General features: G+C 32.8%; 1 protein-coding gene and 1 non-coding gene across 2 annotated transcripts in view; one reads left to right on the forward strand and one right to left on the reverse strand.

The window, feature by feature from the left end:
- The window catches only part of Smp_049150 (putative aspartate aminotransferase), a 44780-nt gene extending 22903 nt beyond the window's left edge, over window positions 1-21877 (forward strand). The window contains exons 7-8 of the mRNA XM_018795785.1: window positions 4133-4275; window positions 21116-21877. Of these exons, the coding sequence (XP_018650063.1) occupies window positions 4133-4275; window positions 21116-21258 (286 nt within the window). The 3' untranslated portion in view covers window positions 21259-21877. The remainder of the gene's footprint in view (window positions 1-4132; window positions 4276-21115) is intronic.
- On the reverse strand, window positions 6792-6867 carry Smp_tRNA_00075_Pseudo_CAA.1.1. The gene has a single exon. It is a non-coding gene (tRNA).
- Window positions 21878-24349: the final 2472 nt, after the last annotated feature.

The following is a 24349-nucleotide window of genomic DNA, read 5'->3' on the forward strand; positions in this document are numbered from 1 at the left end:
CGTTGGATGCCGGCTCAGTGGTCTTCTGGTTAAGGGCTTCGGCTCGAGACTGGTAGGTCCTGCTTTGGAATCTCGCGAGTGCGGGATCGTGGATGCGCACTACTGAGGAGTCCCATAATAGGACGAAACGGCCGTCTAGTGCTTCCAGGTTTTCCATGGTGGTCTAGCTTCAATTGACTCATGATTTCAACTATGCAAAACCTAAATTTACATGCTTGAAATGATGTACTTTGCCTTTAACCTGGTCATTTTTTCGCATTATTAATTTGGATATATAATTGTAGAACTTGAAGACAATTTATCGAAAAGAATATTCTTCGTTCAAATATTAGTCTTTTAATTATCGCATCATTTAATGAATCTGGTGTATTTTTACAGACTGTCAGTATTCGAAAAGTAAAACAAATATCTCATCTAAGAAAGTTTTTTTTGTGTATCTACGTATGTCATGCATAGGGATCATGATGTAAAGTTAACAATGAGTCATCAGACTGACTTAGAATTCAAGGTCATATAAGGGATTAAAGGTTAAAGATAACTGAAGATATTTTGGTGAAATTTTATTAGCTGATGAGTGAAGGTCATTCCTTAAGATAAGGTGCTTTTTAAAAGAGAACGCATATTAATGTTCAATACTAATATCAATAATAACGTTATTTCAATCAGCAATATGAGCATTTTTGGAATATATTTGAATACCGAAACAAATACGGATAAGACTGCATGTGACCTAATGATAAAAGGGATAACAGAAATCAATTTAAACAAAATAAGGAAATCCGGAAATATAAAAGGAACTGGAGTCTCTTGTGTTATTTGATGTTTTTCTACGCTTTACTGAAGGTATGCACCTAGTAACTTTTTTTAGTGTTAGCGTAAGGGGTTTTAGAGTCAAGCGTGTGACAGCAGTCATGAATTGACTGAAGCTAGAAATATAAACTATTTCATGTCATCCTAGTAATTTAAATATGACACCCTCTCTATTAAATCTGAAAACCCTGGGTTCTATCCTCTCGCGGTCGTGTATTTATTCTGTCCAGTGCCCTTTTCCAGTTTTCAATGGTTGTCTAGCTAAAGTTAGTCCGTAAACTATAATGCCTTAGTGGAACAATCTGCAAAATATTGGAATATCGATCATGCAATAGGATTGTTAGAAAGATAACGTGAATGTTTCGTTATCAGATGACCGATGTACATCCATATTTCATACAAAATATACTATAATTTTTAACTATTGATTACGGAATATTTATCCAAATGATGTTCCACCGCTAATTTCAACATATAATTTAGATTAAAGTAGTCATTATTAATTGTTAGCTTGAGATAAATAAAGAATAACAAGCTTCCAGGCTGAGAAATTGATCTACTGTACTGACTTCACGTTAATGATACAAACTAGATAATTCATACAATGTTACACTGATTAGTACTATCTATGAGAAGATAGGATTTCTCGTTTAATTCAATTTCTAACAACCTTGAATAAATTAATCTCGATTAAAAAGAACTAAATTAGTCAGAATATTTTCAGAAGGGGTTTTTGTGGAGATTTAGTATTTTCATAGTTGAAAGCATGAGTCAATTGACGCTAGACCACCAGGGAAAACCTCGAAGCACTGGACGGCCGTTTCGTCCTATTGTGGGACTCCTCAGCAGTGCGCATCCACGACCTCGCCTCGCGAGATTCGAACCCAAGACCTACCAGTCTCGCGCCAGAGCACTCAACCGATATGAAGTAGCAATATCAATTATTTCATGTTCATTAAAAAAAATTTTATGATTATTTTGTCTCACTATTTCATAAGTTTTTTTATGGCTTGACATACAAAACAGAATATGTACGAGACCGAAAAAAACTGTATGATGGGATAATCAACAATTTAATGATGCTTTTTGTAAATTAGTACGATGAGTTTATAAGAGTAGTTGACTATCTATGTAACTTATCTATGAAGTTAAAATTCACATTTCAAGGTCTTAGTCAAAGTTTTTTCTGTGGAAGTTATTGACAGCATCTGGTCCACTGAGCCGGCATTCGATAGTGTTTATGTAATAATACAAAACAGTAATTTGTCTAATGACACATTCACTTGATAAGAAAAATAATAATAATAATCTACTTTGACCTTATTAAATCAACTTTATTTTCTGTATAATCCTTTCCTATTCTAGTTTATATTGAATCTCAATAGTCTGAGTTGTTTGTATAATGTTTATTCTTTATATTAATTAGTTATAAAAGTGCAAATTGTCATTTTGATTCTATTTGATAATGTAAATTTACTTATTTGTTATGTTTCCTAATTTATATATATGTACTATTTTGTAAAGTTCATTATTAGATAAATAAACATTTAGACTAGTTTTTGTATTGTTTATAAACATTGTTATGAAAAAAATATTGTTGAGAGTAAATGTAACCACTGATGATAGTTAGACAATCTGTCTGTACTAGGATTTTCAGTATTACCATTGTGTCATGTCGGTCATTGTTATTTCCAAATGATTTGATCAATATTACTTGCCAAGTTCGCCAAACAAAATTTCGGTTATAATTTCTTTACCCAGTGTCTGGCATTCTGCTTATAGCCTAGCACCCTTACTCTTGACCAACGATAAATTCCGATAGCACATTTAACCTTGAACTAACACAATCCTCACTCCTATCTCTCCTCTGAGATAAATGTCTTCTTCTATCCTCAGCCTTGTGCCCGAATCAGCAATATTAGACCAACCTCTATTAATATATTCAAACCAACCAGCCCAGAAACTACCTCAAGTACTAATCACCTCATATACCTAGCAAATATAACTAAATCATAATGATAAAGGAACTGGGCAGTATTTTAAATGATTGATCAGCAATAATTTAAAAATAATAACAAGTATAGTAATAGTCAATGGGTCAAAGGAAAACTTATAGTAATCGGAATATGGAAACATAGTAGTCCACTTATTTAGTAATTACACAATAATAAGCCTTGAACTAGTCTGAAAAGTTGCCCTTTGATATTTGCTCCACCACAACATACAGCTTGTTTTTTCTTCTACATTGAGAGGTGAACTATAACCTGCCAAACCAACTATGGTTTGCTCGAACTACAAGATATACAGTGAAAATCAGGCTCCAAAAAGCGCTTGTCTGCAGCAGGCGCTACTTATACGTACGTCATATGAAAATTCATACTATAGTTATCACACTAAATTCTTCCAGAAAAGAAAAGTCAATTTAGTTGTCCATACCCAAGAGCATGTTGACTATTGCAAAAGTTTAAAATCGTAAACTAAGTACAAAATGTATCACGCTTCCACTAAAATGCATAACAATAATATGCTCTCATTCATGGAAAGTGCCAGGAATAATAAGAAGTAAAGTTACGGAAAGTATTAAAATTCTGGAAATTGACCGATATAATGACTATCAGTACACCGTGATTTGAAAGCACAACCCTATTTTAAAACGAACCCACGTATGTTCATTTTGTATCGGTTGTTTGGATCTTCCAATTGATGTTTAAGACTGCAATTGATCAGTCTCATCTTCGTATATGTTCAGCCTGTGTGGATTGTATGAATATTGCCATTATTTCACAAGCACTTTAAGCAGAGTTGGATAGTGGCTAGTAGTGCAATTCAAGGCGCGCGTTTCGTCCTGTTTGGGACTCGTCAGCTGGATGTACCTGCGTCTGAGATGATGTGTCACTCTGCGACTCAAACCCAATACCTTTCTCTGTAAACGCCAACCCGTTGTCTACTTAGCTGATATTTAACGCTGATCCACTGAGTCCAGTAGCCACTGACGTGTATGATGGGTATTTCTTTAAGAATTCGAACAATAAATCTGATCAGATCATAACAGCACACAACTTCCATTAGCTCGATCGTTTTCATTTTATGCACTTTTTCACTTACCTGTCTTGATTTTTATAATCTTGTTAAAAATTATCCTCTCGTATTTCAGTCCATGCTCAATTCTCTTCCTACTTAGCTTAATTTACACCAGAGGAATTTTGAAAAGTAAAGAGATTAATTTATATTCATCACAAAGTATTGATACAATAATCTAATCTTTATAATTGGATAGTGATGGTGTCTCGTTCTTTTATTTCATATTGCTTTTCCTATGTAGGAAAACCTGTGTGATTACAATGGCTCAACGTATTCGTGAAATGAGGCAGGGACTTTATGAGCACTTGAGAAGTTTAGGAACACCAGGGAATTGGGAGCATATCATTAATCAAGTTGGCATGTTCTCATATACCGGCCTAACACGTAAGTTTTGGTTAATTTCATAAGTTGTTTAAACATATCTGTTAGACCACCATGGAAAACCTGGAAACACTGGACGGCCGTTTCGTCCTATTATTGGACTCCTCAGCAGTGCGCATTCACGAACCCACGAAACGGCCGTCCAGCGTTTCCAGGTTTTCCATGGTGGTCTAGCTTCAATTGACTCACGCTTTCAACTATGATAAATACTAAATCTCCACAAAACCCCTTCTGATATCTGTTAGAATCCATCAAGCATTTATTTCATGTTATAAATTTATCTACTTAGTAGATATAAGTAGTACGCTTTTTATATGATATTTACAATCAACAAGGTGATTTTCATGGCCACAGATTTCTGTTCAAATGTAAATTAAGGTTTCGAATTTCTGTGATAAATATCAAAACACTTTGTAATTCACTTTTAATGTACTGTAATTTGGATTCCTGCAAGGGATCAGGAACAAGTATAACTTGTCATTAAACTTAAATAATCAGCTAAAACATTCCTATGGTTTTATAGGTATAATGTCATTAATTTGGTCATCTATCTTTTTCCCTAAATTGTACACTGAATGTACTTTGGATTTTGAAACTTCAGGAAATGTACCGATATGTTATTTATCCGTATAATTTAAAAATGTTCTTTCTTTGGATTCATCCTCAGTATATTTGAGTTGTTTAATGCTGCCTATTACTCTTTAACCATGACTTATCAATTTCAATTGACTGAACTGTGAACGTGAATAAATCCGTACATCGTTTAGATTCTACAACAAAGCTAATTGATAAAACACTTCCATTATCTTATGAAGACTCTTATATGGTCTGGTCGCTTTTAAAAACAGATCAATTGGTTCATTCAGATCGTTTTGTTAATTAAATTTATAAAGCTAATTCGTCAGGATGTAATCCTTATATGTCACTTTTTATTATTTTTAGATTTTATAATAATTCTGGAATTATTTGTGTTATTTTATGCCCGTTAATTGCTGTATGATATATATAAAGCCTTTTCTCAACTAGGTATGAGGACTACTGCTATGTAGACTTCTCGTCTTATTTCGTAACTTTGTTTTCAGGGTTTCAAGAGTCAGTGTATTATTATTATTAATAGCCCGGATTACTTTTATCATTTATCTCACGATCAGAATCATAATGATAGAACTTATTTCAGGCCTAAACTTTAGTATCGGTTAATTATAAATATTACTACTCATCTTCCTTTGTCTTAGCTCCTCCCTTTATCAAACTGAACATCTTGTATTAGGTCGTATGCAATAATATGACTTACAAATCAATACTGTTTGATTAATTGACTACACAGTTGATCTCATCCAACTTGATTTTTGATATTTTATCGTTTATATATGAAGAAAGGGTGGTGGGAGATCCTCCTACTGTTTTAACCAAAACCTAATTCTCACCTCTCTCGACCAATTTAGTGTTGTGACTGGTCACATTTACTTCATGCACACAACGTGACAGATTTTCCGCTTATTTTATTTGGGACTTGGTAATAAAATCAATATTGTCACTAATCTGACTCATTCATTCCTCTATTTTGTGTGGGTTGCAAATAATCTTTGATCAATATAGTGGGCATAGTTGTTAATAAACTCAACTCTTCCAAAACATACATAACTTACAAATCTACACATACACAAATAAATTTACATGTTTTCACTCGTCCTATGTAAATCCTATGAGTTCTATATTATTATACCCAAGCACATTACAATGTGCCGTTGTTAATTTTGGTGAACTTAGATCGATATTACTTAGTCGTATTATAAAAGGTTTTAATTTTCTCGTGAAGGCGAAGTGTTTGAGGATCGTTAATATTTGTCCAATGATTTATTTCTATTGGTTGAACATGTATCTAGACATTTTATTTAGTTCTAACGGGATAGAATCAATAGATCAGGCTTATTGTGCTATATTTGGTATACTGCATTAATGATATTCAGTGTACACTTGATAGTAGCGAAGACAGGGAGGGGAGAATAATTAAAGTTATTTATTTTATTTTTCTTTTTGTCATCGTATGCGCCTCAGTTTACTTTTGCTATTAGCTCATTATTTGAATCAATAATAAATTAGCTGAATTGACTCACATAACCGGAAATGATCTTTTGGGTATATTTTTTCTTAGTAATTTATCTTCATTAAGTTCGTTCATGTACTTTCTCTTGACAATGAGCTACATTTATGATATGAAAATAAGAAATACTTCTGAGCTATCCAAGCCAATTTAGGAGAAACGAAGTTGAGATCGAATACCTGAAGGATGAACGACACATGTATTTATGTTTAAGTATTTACTTTTGTCTTCATTTTTATTGAACAATTATATAGGACATTAGGAATGGAGGTATGTGGAGGTAGTGCTTTTTATCAGAAGGGGGTTTGTGGAGATTTTAGTAATTTTATAGTTGGAATCATGAGTCAATTGAAGCTAGACAACCATGGAAAACCGTTTCGTCCCACTATGGGACTCCTCAGCAGTATGCATCCACGATCCCGCCTCGCGAGATTCGAACCCAGGACCTATCAGTCTTGCGCGCGAGCGCCTAACCACTAGGCCACCGAACCGGCATCCAACGGTGCTAATATCTAACTTCAACCAATACACGAAATTGAGCAACCATTCACCAATATCTTCAGTCACTTGATATCTCCCAATAGACCTGGTTGAACTCCACTGGTCACTGCTTCTCACTAGAACTCCAGGATATATCTCTTGAAGTCAGTCATTAGTGAGCATATGATTATTGTTTTTAGAAGGGGGTTTGTGGAGATTTTAGTAATTTTATAGTTGTCGTTATGATTATAGGGATGAATACACCTGATGAATATTCAAGCAAAATCTCGTTTACTAACCGCTTCTTGTTAATATTTATAAACCTATACCGATCTTAGTGAAAGGGGCGATAAGCACTTCACCATTATATGTAGAATTTACAGTATAACAGTACATTCTACCTAGGTCGTCGGTAACTTTAAAATAGATAATCTATTTAACATTTAAGTGGTTCCAAAGCTGGTTGACTACCTTAGTGACTGAAGTAAGGAAGAGGCATATTCTTCATGAATAAACCACCAACCTTGACTAGGATAGGATTAGGTTGAAATAAAGTTGGAAGCAGCCAAATCAAGACGTATCATCAATCTAAGGAGTTATTTACTACTGATCTATCCAGTATTGGTTTATGCAAATTAACTAGTTAGAGTCTGGACGACTAACATATATATGTATTCAATGAACCTTTTACCATCCCATTGTGACTTGTTGAGAAAACAAATCGAGATGAGGGTTACCTCAGTAAACAGATTCTTTTTTTAAAAATTGCGTTCATCTTTAAAGTTACCTATCCTTTATTTACAAGTTGGTTGTGTTAGTTTTTGTTTCGTTCTTTGATCGACAGCTGAACATGTATTAATGTTACCTATGCATCATTTGTTCATTATCTGTGTAGGTTACGCCAGCTATTAACTATAATTAACTTCTGTACTATCGTAAAGCTCTTTAGTATTTTATAATCCTGTTTTATGTGTAGGAAATTGTTTTGGAACCTACATTAACTCGTTATTTATACTTTTTTCCTAGCTAAATCATTTTGTGTCTGAGAGGATGTTTCTCTTTTGAGTTCGCTTTAATCTTGATGCACATCTGTAACACTCGTACAAAAATTAAAACACTCATTTGCACATAAATACAAAAGCACACATAAATAAAACTTGGCAGTCACATTTAATACCCACTACTAAAACAGACTTTTCTGTTAGTTGGAATCATGGTTTTATTCCCTTCTCACATGATCAGTCGATATTGTCTGATTTCATCATAGTCAATGTTCAAAAGTAGTATACAAAGGGGGCAAATAGAAGTATTTGCTCAATTCATTTCTCATTGGACAACGATACTCTTAATTCCAGTCTTCTGAATTTTCTATACTGCTATACAAATTCAATAATAGTTTCCGTTCCTATTTCAATCTTCGGGAAAATTTGTTGTTAGTCCAAAAAAATCCCAGAGTAAATGAGAAGAGTAATCGATAAAGCTGTTTATACAACATCATCTACTCAGCCTACACATATTGATGGAATGTATATACATATATGTGTTATGTTGCTCAAAATTTAAGTCGAGGTCATTGACAAATGATAAATGTACACACACTCACAAATGCATACAAAAATACACACCTTAAGGTTGAGAAAATGGTGATTATTTTGAAAATGTGCTTTCTTGATTTGCTTAACTCTAAACTTAACTTCATGTAAATAAAAACGTACATACATGCAAAAATTTGTGTGTATTTTCTTTTATCGATACATCTATCATGAGGAAATTTCTTCCTATCAGAGTTGAGGTTTTAGTCAACCTAACCAGTTAGAGAAAAATAGGAAAACTCATGCCTAATATTATTTAGTTGTTGTTATCATTACATGTCTACATTATTTGTAGGCAAAAATTGCATAGGATGACAAAAAACGTGCTGAAGCACCAGTCTCAAAATAGTTGAATAATCTACAACATTGATAGATATAAATATAGATACTCAATGTATGTGTGACATATCTACTGTTGTTAGACGACTATAACACATCTAATAATTCTCTTCTACTCATTCCAATGATAATCTCATTTACTATGGGCACCTGGCTATTATTGTGTGCATGTACGCACACATGTGTACAGTATACATATTTCCAAAAAAAAACATACATACATTGAGGAAGATAAAATAGCTATTGCCATCTTGTTAACTCTTTTTTTCTCGTGAAGTCATGTGTTGTTGATGTTATCCCCAAAATAGTGAGACGAAGATAGCAAATAGAGTACAATATAGTGATGATAAATGTTGTTAACATTTCATTCCACACAGTATAAATTAATCAATAGGTAGGTATAATAGATGAATGGGTAGGAAAAAAAGATCATTAGGGTAAAACAACTATGTGCTCAGTGTTTTTTTCTGTCTAAAAAGTATGGAAACCTCATCTACTGAATATGCTCAGAAATAAAATTCTAGTTATAAATAACTATTCAACTTACAATTGACAAAACACAAAAAAAGGTTTTGCTTAATGTCTGATATCTTTTGGCGTTTGATTTAAGTGAAATTATTCCATGAATTCAGAGATGGATGTATATGTATATATGACATAATTGTCTATGCTGTTCAATGTCATTTTACTTGAAGTTCTTTTCTTTCTACCTGTACTTAATACTCAATGTACCAAGTAAAGATTCGTATACTCTCTGTGTATATGTAGGCTAGTGATATTAATCAGTTTGCTAAAACTCATGTCGGTGTAGTGGCAAGTTTCGAGCTTGAAACTTGGCCGTTGAAAATTGAACGTTTCCTTTCTATTGTTATTTTTTCATTTGTCTCATTTTTCAAGTATGAAGCATAGATTTTTACGTGACAATATTATGACTGAAGTATAACCTCATATAGGTTTGGTTACCCTAGTAAAGACAAATACTCATCACTATTCGGGATGACTTGACTTTTTACATTTATCGTAGGAAGTTTTTTGAGAATATTCAAAACTTGATATGATAACTGGTTAACATGTATATTTATTTTAACTAATTTGTATCTAAACAGAAACGTCTACCAGATAGATAGATAAGTTAGTGATATTTTCGTTTTTACTGACTTCTCTCTTTGTTGATGTAGATTGATAAAATGAATGGTTGTAATGTTTTGTCTTTTGTTTTATCTCTGAGTGGTCAACTATTAAAAAAATCTCATTTTTAATATTGAATTACTTTTCAACTGGTACTATGAAAATCTTATGTCACTTAACAGTGAATAGAGTTAACGGAGGTATTTACTTATATCTGGAGTTTGCACAAAGCAAGCACAATTTGAGTAATGAGCTTTTGCTACGGTTGAATATTAAAAAGTAAGCTTAAATTAACTACTTATAAGGATTTAAATTATTCCATTGTTGATATTTATGACTGAATTTTAATCCTTCTTTGTTGGCTATATCGAGGCAATACGCTCTGGATATACATATTTTATGGAATCATTCAAATATTTATCAATAAATATCATTCTTGTCTAATAAGTGACTGATTATCCTGATGATGAGTTTCAAATAGAATGAGATAGATGTCCTAGATTCCAGTGTTAACCATAATCCGAATACACAAAGACTTGAAGTCAACTAGTTCTAAACTGCCAAACCTTTTTTGGAGAAATAAACTGTTTGGTAATCGTAAAATTCTCATTTCTGACGTGTTTTTGGAATTTCCTCCAATAAATCCAACAGCTTTTCCTTTTAGGAACGTTGTCATTTTAAAATCATTGTTGGACCAGTATTAGAAATGTGATATGCAATATTAGACGCCACGCTTATTAGACAATTGATATCAGAAAATGGTATATTAGTTAAAATGTACGTATCGGAAGGTTCAATATTCGAATCTAAACAGCTGATGGGTAAACAATTAGTTACAAAATAGAGGACTGAGATTCTTATGACAGGTCCGACCAACTCATGTTTATCTGGAACTGCTATCGGTTAGTAGGGCTGCTATAAATCCATGTCATTGATATTGATTGTGTTTTAATTAGTGATAAAGACTTAGGAGACAACTGAGGTCAAAAGAACTTCGATTATTTATATGTTAAGCAAATACACAATAGTCTGTTCATATCTATGACACTGTTTTATATGAAGGATAGTGATACTATATGACCACTCAAACCCGAGTAGGTGGATTATGCTTTGAACCTGTAAATCAATGACTGCTAATTTAGTCTTTGGCTAAAATACAGCAATAGACTAATAATTTTTAGTGAATATTTTAGTCTCTATTTGATAGTGAGTAGAATTACAGTACTTCCTATTTGTATGAGCTAGGAAGCGTATCTGAGATCAGTGATTTTTAATAAAGGAGTGGTGATAATGAAGTGTTCAACAAGTAACTTTAATCACTAGTATGTGTTTACTTGCATCTTTTTCCTGTTTGCTCCATTTCAATGGTGTAATGCTTAGTACACTTTTGACGTCAGTCGTATAAGTTTAATTGAACTAATAAACCTTAGATCGTAAACTGTATTAATGAAACTTAAATATCGTTCGTCAACTCATCGACCTATACCTATGTAGAAAATTAGTTAAGGAAGATTGTTTAAAAGATCAGTATATATATAAATCAAATTTGAATCATAGATTCCGAATGACTGATTCATGGATAGCCTCACTAAAGCTTGTGTTGTGGTTGAAACGTTGAACTTTTAAAACGTTGGTCTCAATTTCGAGCGCTGCTCCACCTATTTCGATTGGGGCAGCTAGACAGTATTATTTAATGAAGTATAACTGAAAACACTATTTCAAACAGCGAAGTACGGAGTTTTTTGTGGTAGGTAACCGAAATTGATGATATTATTTATAACATTTGCGAGGATCGTAACTGCCCACTATGTACGTTAAAATAAAAAAAAATGAGGTTTTTGTTTTAACGTAATCGATTATAAACAATATTAATCATTCTAAAACTAGGAATTTTTGTTCTCATTTTGCCTAACCAGAAAATTCACCATTGTGTACAATGTACTCAGTTATAAATTTTGTGAGATTGTGGTGTGTGGTGGTGGTCCTCTCACTTTAAAGTTCTCTTGAACTTACGTTTTCACAGGCGTCAGGTTAGGAATGAGTAACGTGTTTTTAGTCATATCAAATTAGAAATTTCTACATTGAATTTCATCCTGTGGTAATGTGTTTCACAATTAGTGCTGTTTTAAGGACAACCTGGCCATGTTTCACACTCATATTACGCAGATGAGTGCACCATTTAAATATACCGAGTTACTGTCAATACAGAATATATGGACATGGACTTGAGTATGTTTGATTAATCTGCTTGTATTTTCCACTAATGTATATTTGTTAATCACAACTAACCTAAAGAATTCGAATTCAGAGCATAAAAATATTTTAATTTATTTGTTAAAGGAGCACATAAGCAAAACACCTTTCAGACTGACATATGGTTCGACTCATTTATTTTCGTTTTCGCTTTCAATTTGATTCTCTTTGTCCGACTGTCTGGGCACGTTGTAATGTGCCTCTCTCTCTCTCTGTTTATATATATATATATATATATATATATATATATATATATATACGGTGCAGACATTTTGAGGGTTGTAAGGTCATTTAATTTTACGTTTAACTGCAAGTCACACAATCATTATTCCATTCTACTCATTTTGATTGCTCTACATTTCTCCCAATGGTTAATATGCTGTGTTTCCTATATCACCACCATCTTTTTTCATAAACTTATGAGAGAACAAAGAACTACTATAATTTGTGAGTTGAAATTAGGCTTTAAATACAGACACACTAATGTCCTTGTGCTCTCATACCCCTATCATTATTTATTTATCATTTTTATTTAGTAGCACAGAAATGCATGCACACTATACTCAGACACATAAATGCACGCACACGCACATTCACACTGGAAAAAATATCAAAGTTATAACCTCAACTCAAAAACGTGGCTCATCGCTTCTGACCTTTATGTGTTTCTCATTGTGCCTAAGGGTCAGAATGACTCATTTTTAATTCATCATCATCATCGTCAGTTTTAGGGGAAGTAAATAGCACTTTGTGAATACAACTACCTATGGTAAATATATTGTGGTTTAATTGCTCTGATCACCATTTTGTTACAAAAAAAATCAATGAATGTTGGAGTCATCTCCCAACTAGTGGGTTGATTATTTAGGGAAATGGTCGAAATGACGGTTAAGTGATAACTTATCTTACTGAATGTCGAGTTGTTTTTGTTAAAGAAAGACTACTCAGCTAAATAAAATCAGTACTGTTCACTCAACGTGAAATTTCGGTTGCGTTAATTGTTCCTTAATAAAAAAAAAATTATATGAGACGCATGTACTGCGTTTGTTGTTATTGTTACTTATTCGGACAGTAAAAATTTCAATTACTAGTCAGTCGGCAGTGATTTTTTCATCTTGAATTAGTGACAGTCATGATGTTGTATGTGAATCACCAAGATATTCTGCTAATTCTGTAGGTTACCGATCCACGATGCTTTCATTAGGAGACAGATGTTGACGATTGCATTGTTGATAATTGTGGCGATAACTATTGTGTAAAACCAGTGGAATATTCTTATTTAAGAGATATTTCCTGTTTTTTAAAGCCTGATACATCGCTTTGCTGTCCAAGTCATTGAAGGATAAAACCAAACATGGGCTTGGGATTCAAGGAATGAAAATCAATTGCTTTAATATAATACACTGAAATATTTCACCGTAAAAATGTGTGTATGTGTAGGGTTGTAAATTGCTATTATGTCCCAGGTTCGAATCCCACTCCGTCTATTGCAGTTTGGACAACCGGGTAGTATCACATTAACACCTCCATTTAGATTGTGGTCCAAACCCAAGTATCCGGTGAATGATTTCATTCAGTATAGTTATCATCATGAAATTTTTATTATTTAAATTATACGACATAGTAGTGGTTTCTTATTTGTTATTGTTTTCGGCACAGAAGTACATGCATACTAAACCCGAACACAAAATACACACACACATACCAACAGACAATGAGAAAGACCGAAATCAATCTTCATTCAAACATAGTCTATTATTTTCGACGTTGCTATATTACTTATAATCCTTAAGGTTCAGTTCAAATACTAATACAAATGTTAAGAAAATAATATAAGATGCTTTTACAGCGGAAAATTTCTGCGTTAACAAAAATTTTTTGTACATGTAAAGATTCATTTCTGTATATTACTGAAGTATGTATTGCATACTGTTTGATGGTTCTTAGTATTCATATATACCCTACTCTACACATTTGCCTAATCATATCACAAATGATTAGATCTAATATAATTTTGTTCATTTTTAACATTTTTCTATTGTTATTATTATTATTTTCCTTAATTTTCTTTTAATGCATCGATCCATTAAAACCTTCCCACTTAGACGTATATCATAATCAATTGAGATTAATGAATAAAAAGTAAGCTGTATTCTGTACTTGAAATGATTCGTGATTGAATGTATTCGTAACTCTCTCTTCATAAGGGATAGTAAAATACTTGAACAATAAATGTCTCTTTTATGATCATGAGAAATGTGTATTTTAGTTCATGGCAATGTGTAACGTTTAATTACCGGCTTTACAAACAATAAATATCAATAAAAGTAGTTACATAGAAAGTTTGTAGAGACTGTTGAATTTTACATTCAATATTCTGTATTGATTTTAGTTAGATAACTACTGTAAACCAGGAAGCACTGGATAATTGTTTCATCTTAGTTGCATGTTCATGATTACATTGAGCGTTGAACCGGGGACTTTGACGCCTCTTATGACGAACGCTTAATCTTAGAAATAGTTTTATTCAACTAGGACCAATTAAAGAAAGTTAATGTCCATTTGGAATCCACTATAATTGATATCATTTAAGAAATTCTAGTGTGTATGAGTCTTGGCTTCGATATTTATTTTCTTTAAAATTCATAAATAGACAATGTTACTAGATAGTAGTAACTTTGACCGAATTTAGGTATTGTTTTATCAACTGAGTATTCAACACTTTGACACGGAATATTTCAATCCTACATCATCCTTAATAGTTTATCCTTTGATTACTAACATTTTTTGTACCATTGACTTATAAGTTCACTTTGTTGATATCATCGTTACTGCTAGTCTGTCTTAGTTATATGTATGATGATTTGTTTTTATTAAAGAAATAGGAAAACATGTTTTCTTTTCATAATCAAAAACAATTAGTTAAGTAGCTGTGTAAGTTAATGAAATATCATAGTTAAGCAATTCTGAAGCTTTACTTTATATTTATATTTCTTTTAAATTCAGTTGGTCATCCTTTTGTGTCTGCTTCCGATTCTTGGCGCAGTATGTTCTTTGGTCTTCTTCTTTTCCGTTTTCCTTCAGGATTCCAAGTTAGCGCTTGCCTCTTGATGTACTTTGATTCTTTTTGTGTCCCAGAACCTCCTGACACGTTGAAGTCAGTGTTTATTTGATTCCTTTCCAATTTTCCTCCATAATAGTTTCTTCAAGCAGATCTTGTAAGGCTTGAAACCTGTTGTTGAGAGTCATCTTAAATTCATTGAGTTTGTTAGTATCTTGAAGGAAGGCTTTATTGAACCTTTGTACTTCTGTTTCCCCATTTTGTCTCATAATATCTTCATACTCGGTGTTATCCATTTCGACTTTGGCCCCTACCTCCCGGACCAGGATGGTCAGGTCTCTTCCTGGATACTTCTCTATGATCGATTGAAGCTCCTCGTAAAAATGATCTTTATCGTCATCGTCGCTATCTTTGGTGGGTGCATAACATTGGATGACATTCATTGTGATTCCTTCCTTCTTTGTTTTGAAGGATGTTTTGATGATCCCGGATCCATGAGATTCTTGTAAGTGCTTTATGTGCTTCTTTAGACAGCATCAGAACGACTGCCTGAGTATGCGGAGCATTTTCCTCTTTGTGACCAGAGTACAGCAACATCTCTTCGGAATTTATCCTTTTCTGTATGGCTTGGATCCATGTGTTTCGCTGATTCTGAGCACCGTCAAGTTGTATCTCTTTATTTCTGCAGCTATTTGATTGGTTCTCTTTTTCTTCCACATAGTCTGAACATTCTATGTGCCCATAAAAAGTGTTGTTTAACAAATATAACTGGTTTAAGAAAATATATGGAATTAGTTAATACCAGCATAGATTTCTAGTTAGATTATTAGACAGGGGAAGATTTCCTAATGAAATAACAATAAGAATATTGTTTTAAATGTGCATATTTATTTAATAATTTCTCATAGTCAGTAATTGTGATTCATATTGTTTGAAAACATATGTTCATTTTATGTAGTTCTAAGATCTGAGAAAAAAAAACACATTTCTGTTACTCAACGTTATTAAGATCACTGTTGTTGTTACCATAATCAGTTAGTAGTTTCTTTTAAAATCATCATTCTATTCAGCAAAAAAGAGATTTTAATTCTATTTTATTTAATAATAAGCATAATTCTGCTATCATGATGATACATGTAGATGTATCTTAAAAAACGATAATAAATGGGAAAAAACAAAAGCACTAATTAATTTGTAAGCTTTTACACTCCTTTGGTTTTTATAAGTAGTTGCCTCTATTTTGGAACTTAATGACATATATATATATATGGAGAGGTAGTAGTAGGTCAATGAACATATACAACAAATATGGCGATAGTATAACGTATAGTGTGAATACTCACGAGGATAGGAAAAAGAAGTGCTTTATAATGTAGAGAAGCATTAAATTCTCTATTTCACATTGCAGACATACCGTACAGACTCACACACTAAATAATGCTACTGTATACATACAACACATAGGATCATTTTTCACTTAGTCTGTTTTAGCAATGGTTGGATGGAAGCACACACACACACATATATATATTGTATATTATGTGAAAAGCAGTAATATAAGTTTAGTTTTATTATTTGGAAGCTGTGTTAGAGTGAGTGAGTGAGTAGGTAGGATAGGATTCCAAGAAATTTCCATTTATTTATCAGTATTGAGGAGAGCACAGGTCATCTGTTCTAGCGCTCAAGTAAAAATAAATCTGTGTGTGGGTGTATGGGATAAATATGAAAAGGGAGGAAAAGAATTAATCAATGAACTTATCTCATGAACAAAAGTAGTAGAGTGGGAAAGACAGAGAAACTGGTATTCTCTGATAGGAAAACAGAAGAGAAACTGCTCTATTTATTTATTTATTTATTCTGATCGATTCGTGCCATTCACGTGGTTTGGCGTGGCGTTGTGTATATATCATGTAACATTCTGCCCGGTTATCATAATGATGCTTAAGCAAAATTGACCAATCATAAATTTCTATAGATTGAAAATGAGCTGAAATGAAAAGTAGTTTTAGTTATATAGAGTGGGACTATTTTAACCAGAAATGATGGGTGTGCCTTCGTAGGAAGCATATAATTATACAAAATATATGTACAGATTACTTACACACGGGTGCTACATTTATAGACATACACTTAAAAATTGATTCGAACAACCATTGTGGATGTTGATGAGAATAGGACGAATTTTTAGAGTTGTTAATTTGAACTGTAAATACTTAAGTTGCAAGCTAATCACCATTGTCTATGGGCACAAAATAGGGAAGCTCGGTTTAAAATGCTAAGAGACAGAATGTGAACTACATTTAGATTGCGTGTAAGAATGTGTAATCTTAGCAATTCATTAGATGGTATTTTATGGTATAAAACTAATGATTTAAACAGAACTTTTGTTGTCGAACATTTTGTTTGTGCAATAGAGGCACTTATATATGGAAAAATAGATTACCTAACTTCTAATTATCAGTATCACATTAATTTCAGTAAACCATCCATTTTATGCCAACAATCAAAGTAAAGTTGGTTCGGACATTTCAGTAACTTTATTCTCATAACACCATACTAATACTACTGACTGTTTTGAAGTTCCAGTCATAAATTTAGGGCATCATGCTAGAGAATTAAGCACGGTGTTTCATTAAAGTTACAAATGTGTTCAGTCTCTTCATTAAAAAGTACCTACTGATTCGATTTGAAATAAGGTTTTAAATATGAATAATCACACTATATTTAAAAAGGTTTTGACATGATACATCCCATCCATGTTGGCTAGTTAGTTGACAAAAATGATAAATATATTTTTATTATCATACATTCATTTACGAAAGTATCTTAGTATACTTTTCTTATACTCATATTTTCTGTCTATTGAAAAAGTGTTATGTTTTCATATATGGATACATCTTTTCAGGCAACATAATCTTCCCTTCGTTCATAATAAGTAGTATACATTCATTTAGTATTGTTTGTTTGAATCTTCCCATCGATGTGTTAGGACTGCAACTGGTCAGTCTCTAATTGGCATACGTGCATACTGTGCGTATTGCCTCGATATAGCCTTAATTCACAAGGATTGTAAGCAAAGATGGATAGTGGCTAGCAGTGGAAACTCTGAGATGCAGGTACATCCAGCTGACGAGTCCCAAGTAGGACGAAACGCGCGTCCTGGATTCAACTGCTAGCCACTATTCATCTTTGCTTAAAATAGTATACATGTTTCAGTTAAGACGTAATGGAAAAAAATGCGGGTTCGGTTGTATAATTCATTCAAAAATTCAGATTTTCTTAGATAATAAAACTCATCAATTGTGGTATGGGTGGACTGCTGTTACGAGGTCCAGATTACGAAGTAATATTAACGTCCGATACATTTGCGGATTTACTGCTTTTCTTCTTAAAATAATTAACTTCTCCCAAGATTTCTTAGTTTTTTAGACAACTGCATGTTTGAATTTCATATATTTTCCCATAGCACTAAGCCTTATTACTATTTCTGTCATTTTATTTATTGGCTTGCAGTTGGAGAATATTCATCAAATATTTTTAAGATTGCTGAATGATGAACTACTCTTTTTCTGACTAGATTCAGAAGGAAGGCACGAGTTTAAGGTCTATATCGTCTTTGGATTGGGACATTTACTACTCATACCTAGCCACATACTACCCGTACACTTGATACTGGCTAAAATATGAGTAGGTTTTAAAAATGATAGAAGCGGCCAAACCAGGATGTGATATTTATCCGTGAAATCGTTTACTACTGATCTGTTTTGTGTTTAGGGTAACAAAATTTCTGTTTGTGATCTTCTTGATAGTGGTAGTCAGTAATTGAATTCATCAAATAACACAATTCATAGTTGATCTCAATAACATTGATTTATGGGATTCTTTTCCTTTCAAACCTTGCCTTCAAATTTAGTTTGAATCCCTTATTCTTCAGTTCTAATTGTTCTTTTCGAATCGTATTGTCTTGTTTTTCTTGTCCTGATAGTAACCACCACTATTATTTCTTCCTCTTTAGTATGCATATTGTTATTTCTTTTTTGCTGTGTTGATGTGGTGTAGCGATTTGGACAAATGCACATTTGTGTTAGGCTCTACGTTTTTTTGTAGGAATGACTAACTATAAATCATGAGGTTTATTAACTCATATACTAAAATGCAATTTTTCATAAGCCCTGAGACTGTACTACCTAAGATCTCACTTCTTTTATGTTTGTTTTTAAACATTATTTGTTCACCGGTCATCAGTTTGCTAACAGAATGTACTTTAAAAGAGAAGTTTTATCGAGTTTTATTAATTTTATATTGAATAGTTCGCAGGATTTATTACTTGTATGGGTTCCCACTATTTATTATTTAATTTTATTTAAACACATAAATATTGGTCCAAGGAAGCACCAGGTACATATGCACCACACCAATCTCATTTGATTTGTGAGGGCTATGGTACTGCCTGGGTGCCCAAGCCGAAGCAGGTGGTTTTCTTAGGGGCCCACACCCGGAGCCTTTGACCTAAAGGTCTGATTCACAAGGCAGAGGAGCATCGTGAGGAGGTGCAGTCTCATGATAGCCGGTGACCAACGATTGATTCGTACGCCATTTGTTCCCTCAGGATACTGGAGCCCATGTGCACCATTGGTTTGGAGTCAGGGTTTTCCAACCCCCCTAGGTGGACTAGCCTTGTCCACCAACCCGGTTAAAGCGCCAGTCATTCGCTTTTCGTCCTCTCAGTTTTGTAAACAACACCCCCGCCACGAGAAGGCAGTAAGTAGGACTTCCCTGGCAGAGGCTATATACGCGTAGCCATACGTGTCCCCACTAAATAATCATCGACTTGGAAAATATATATGCACATACTTTAAGTGTTTATCATTATATCTTTATATTGATTCATCATTTATTAGACCATCTTGAATAGCCCTGGTTTGACAGACCAAATCTCTATCCATCTGGTAGAAGTTGAAAAAAGTGAAACTTGATCACAAGATATACTGATTATCGTTTTGTTAAAATAATACTCTCGTTTTTTTTGTTTCGGTTCGATGGGAAAAAATTTATAAACTATCATTATTAAAGAAATAGAATCACAATCCGTTTCACAGTTAAAACAATGAAAGTAGTGAAAGTTTTTCATGACAAGTAATTCAGTCATTAATGTGAAATAAATTTTATCAATTAGAAATGTTTTTTTTTTCATTTTCAAGTTAAATAGAATTAGTATTAACTATCATTAGTATGGAATAAGGTTAATGACAGTAAAGTGTACTTAAAAGTTATTTTTCAACTGGGTAGCAGGTTCAATCCCCAGTCTACTTATTTCGGTTTCAACAACTAAGTAATATTGTTAACCACCACACAATTAAACAGCTATTACAAATATTTTAAAAACAATTTTATTTAAGGGGTTTTTTTGTGGAGATTTTTAGTAATTGATATATATAGTTGAAATCGTGAGTCAATTGAGGCTAGACCACCGTGGAAAACCTGGAAGCACTAGACGGCTGTTTCGTCCTATTGTGCAACGTGGATACGCACTACTGAGGAGTCCCATAATAGGACGAAACGGCCATCCAGTGCTTCCAGGTTTTTCATGGTGGTCTAGCTTCAATTGACTCACGATCTCAACTATATATAACAATTTTATTTAGTTCACACAAAATGTATGTTGTTGATCCAACAGACCTAAATGATTTATATGTTAAGTAATAAAGAATGCTTCAACAATTGAATTAACAATATTATCATTTGAATAAATTAACATTTGCTCATCTTATCATAATCAATTAATGGGAGAGTTTATAAATATACTTAATATTTTTCACTACTACTAATATTATAATAATAATAGAATATTTGTGTATTTTTTTTCTCTTTTTTTTGATAAATTAGCTACTCAAACACAATATATGAAGACAAAACATCATTTATACATTATGCATGATGGTCGTATTAATATGTGCGCTTTAACTACAAACAATATTGAGCATATTGCACAAGCTATACACGATACGGTCATTAATGTTAAAGAATAATCACTGGAAATTATGGATAAAATTTTGTTTAGGTTAAATAAAGAAAGAACAGAATACAGAATATATGTTTGGTTATTTTCCTCTTTGATGTTAGTTACGATTTTCATATATTTATTCTTTTTTTGAACGGAAGATTAAAGAAATTAACAGTTGCTTGCCCTTTCTTCTTCTTCTTCATCACTATATTGACGTCGTCATCATCATCATCATGACACAATATTCCTTAGTTTTATCATGTTAGTTTTCACCATTCATTTTTCCGTTGATATATTTCTTTCATCCTACTGTATTTCTTATACCATTGGTGTATTATACACAATGTGTTTCTTTATTAATATAACCATTTTTTTCTTATTCTTAGTACATTTATATATGATTGAATATTTGTAGTATTTTTATATTAGTTACTATCACTACTATTAATGATTGAGATGGTAGATTATATTTTCCTTTTTTTACTGCACTATTTCTCATTCTTTTTGTGTAAGGTTAGGATATTGTATTTTTATTGACAGCATCTACTAATAAATGCACGAATAGCCAGTAGTATAAGAAGTTTTGGAAGTATATGTTTTTCATTTTTATCGCAAATTAAATAAATAAGTTTGTATCTTCTCGATGTTTTCCTTGTTCATTTTTATAATTCCGTATCAACATTACATACATGTTGACAATATTGTTTCAAGTTAAAAAACTGTATTCAATAAGATGTAATAAATTATACCCTGAAAGTAGGTAGATACTCGTTGGGCACAGATGTTTACTGTGTACTGTAGAATGATTAAATGAAGCCTTCTAGCCCTAGGTTGTTTCACTTAAAAATCCGTTAATGGAGCAGTTATTCTAGGTATTTTCGCACTAATTAGAGCTTAAATTTGCTAAAAATGTTCATGTATTTATTCGTATGTTATTGAGAAACGTGGAGTGATGTGATGGTAGTCTTGTTAAATTGTTAGACGAACACTTTTCAGCAAATGAATTTATTGTTAATTTCTTACGTAAGTTAGCTAATCCGAAAAATACGTTATCTAATTTGATCAGTATTTGTCGAATGAGTCCTCAACTAATGCGGTATCTTTCAGTTTAGTTATTAGATGAGCTTTATGTGGACACGTTCACTTTCATTTACTTCATTATAAGGATAAACTAACTTTTTGACCTCGATAACTAAAGGTGAACAACAACGTATTTGTGATGTGCTCTTATCCACCTATTCATTGGACTCGTTTCCCGCAAACTTTTTTTTATGTATGATTAAAGAATGATGCGAAACCTTATACAAATAGTTATAGAAGAATGTGATAGCTAAAAAAACATTTTTTGAATACATGGTCAGTCAAAATCGTTAGTCGTCAAGTTATTCAACATTAATGCCGTTTGTATTGCAGAATAGAATTAGTAGGGTTTTATGGAATGGGATTTCGGTTTTGTCACTTGACTGTAGCAAATAACTCTAAAGAATATCTGACACACTCTTACGTATTGGTGTTAATCGCCCAGTTTTTACTTTCAAAATTTAGGATATTTCATTGGAAGGGTAACAGATCATGTATTACTAGACAATGTCGCAACTTGAAACGAGGCCGTGCCCATCTTTAGATGGATCATTTGGTTTGTGTTGACTATCAATCTACAGTATGAAACTACTGAAAATTAAAAAAATGGACTATTATTGAACTAACTATCCGAGTGGTACAATTTCATGGCAGCAGGTCCTAGTACTCATCAATGGGATTCGGCATCCCCTATGGATCCCTACCATGAAAAACTAACTATAAGACAACACAAGTCCAGAATTAATTTTATAGCTGATCTATATGGAATGCCTAACTTGACAAAGTTGATGACTCTAACATTTAGAACAACAGGTCTTAGTGGTGATATAAACAATATGAGTACTCACAGGGATAGATATTCAGCCAGCTGACAAGTAGTAAGTGGGACGAAATCGGCGTTCTGTATATTTGTTTGCCTCATCTATTCATAAGGTTTATGCTGACTCATACTTCCAGCGCTGACTGAGAAGTGACTAGATATTGTCGTAGCATGAATACTTCAAGTCTGATAATGGTTGGGAAGTATGTACCGATAAGATTTTCAACAAACCTGCCTAGTATTCGATACATTTGCTCTATCATATATGAAGTAAAACATCAAACTATGCGTAAAGTTTACACAATAAGTTTATAACTTGAAAATAAAAACAAGTTGTTTCCTACACGACTAATTTACACTGGAATGAATATGGCTAACAAATCGTGGCTCATGGAATGTTTTAAACTTAAAATGTTAAAGACAGTGGTAATTTAAGCTTATCTGAAAGTCGGACTTGTTAGATTTTCTTGAGGAATGAAACATAAAGTCAACTAAAACGATGGATACTACCGAGATAGGTATGATGTTCGTAACTTCAAGACACCGTTTTGTAGATCGAGTGGAATCTTTTTGAATTTCCGCTTGTCAATTTCCCACACTATAACTGTTTCCACGATGTTTTTGTCAACAGGAATTAAAAATTAACTTTGGGATATGAATGGAACTGGGTTATCTCACTTTACTACTTTCGGATTGTACACAGGTGACTAGTATGGTTCAATTTCAGATGGGTACATTTGCCCTTTAGAACCGATTTTTATACAGATGATCAGTAGACACGATAAACACTTATGCCATAGCTTGGTTTTAAGACCTATCCATATTCTGTCATGCTTATGGGTCTTTCAATTAAGTAAGAAACAGACCACTAAGACATCATGGAAATCATAATTAGTTAGCGAAATAAGCCTAATTACACTTGTTTTTAAATGCCACCAACTAGTCTTAGGCTATTATGAACCTTGAATCAACCCTAGTAACTGTTTCCACAATGTTCGAAGACATTTTTTGAAAGCTGAGTTATTTAATCGTTTAGTTGATGAAACTTTACAGACAATCATTTAAGGAAGATCGACTTGATAATCTAGGTAGAATTCACATAACACAATAAAGCGAGAAATTGTCTTGGCTATATTAAGTGGATAAAATTTTGTTGCTCGATGAACAGATAAATGAAGCTTTGTTCGATTAAGTCGAGCATCAAATTGAGTTTTGA

The sequence above is a fragment of the Schistosoma mansoni genome, chromosome 2 (genome assembly GCF_000237925.1).
Source record: "Schistosoma mansoni strain Puerto Rico chromosome 2, complete genome".
Classification (NCBI taxonomy): domain Eukaryota; kingdom Metazoa; phylum Platyhelminthes; class Trematoda; order Strigeidida; family Schistosomatidae; genus Schistosoma; species Schistosoma mansoni.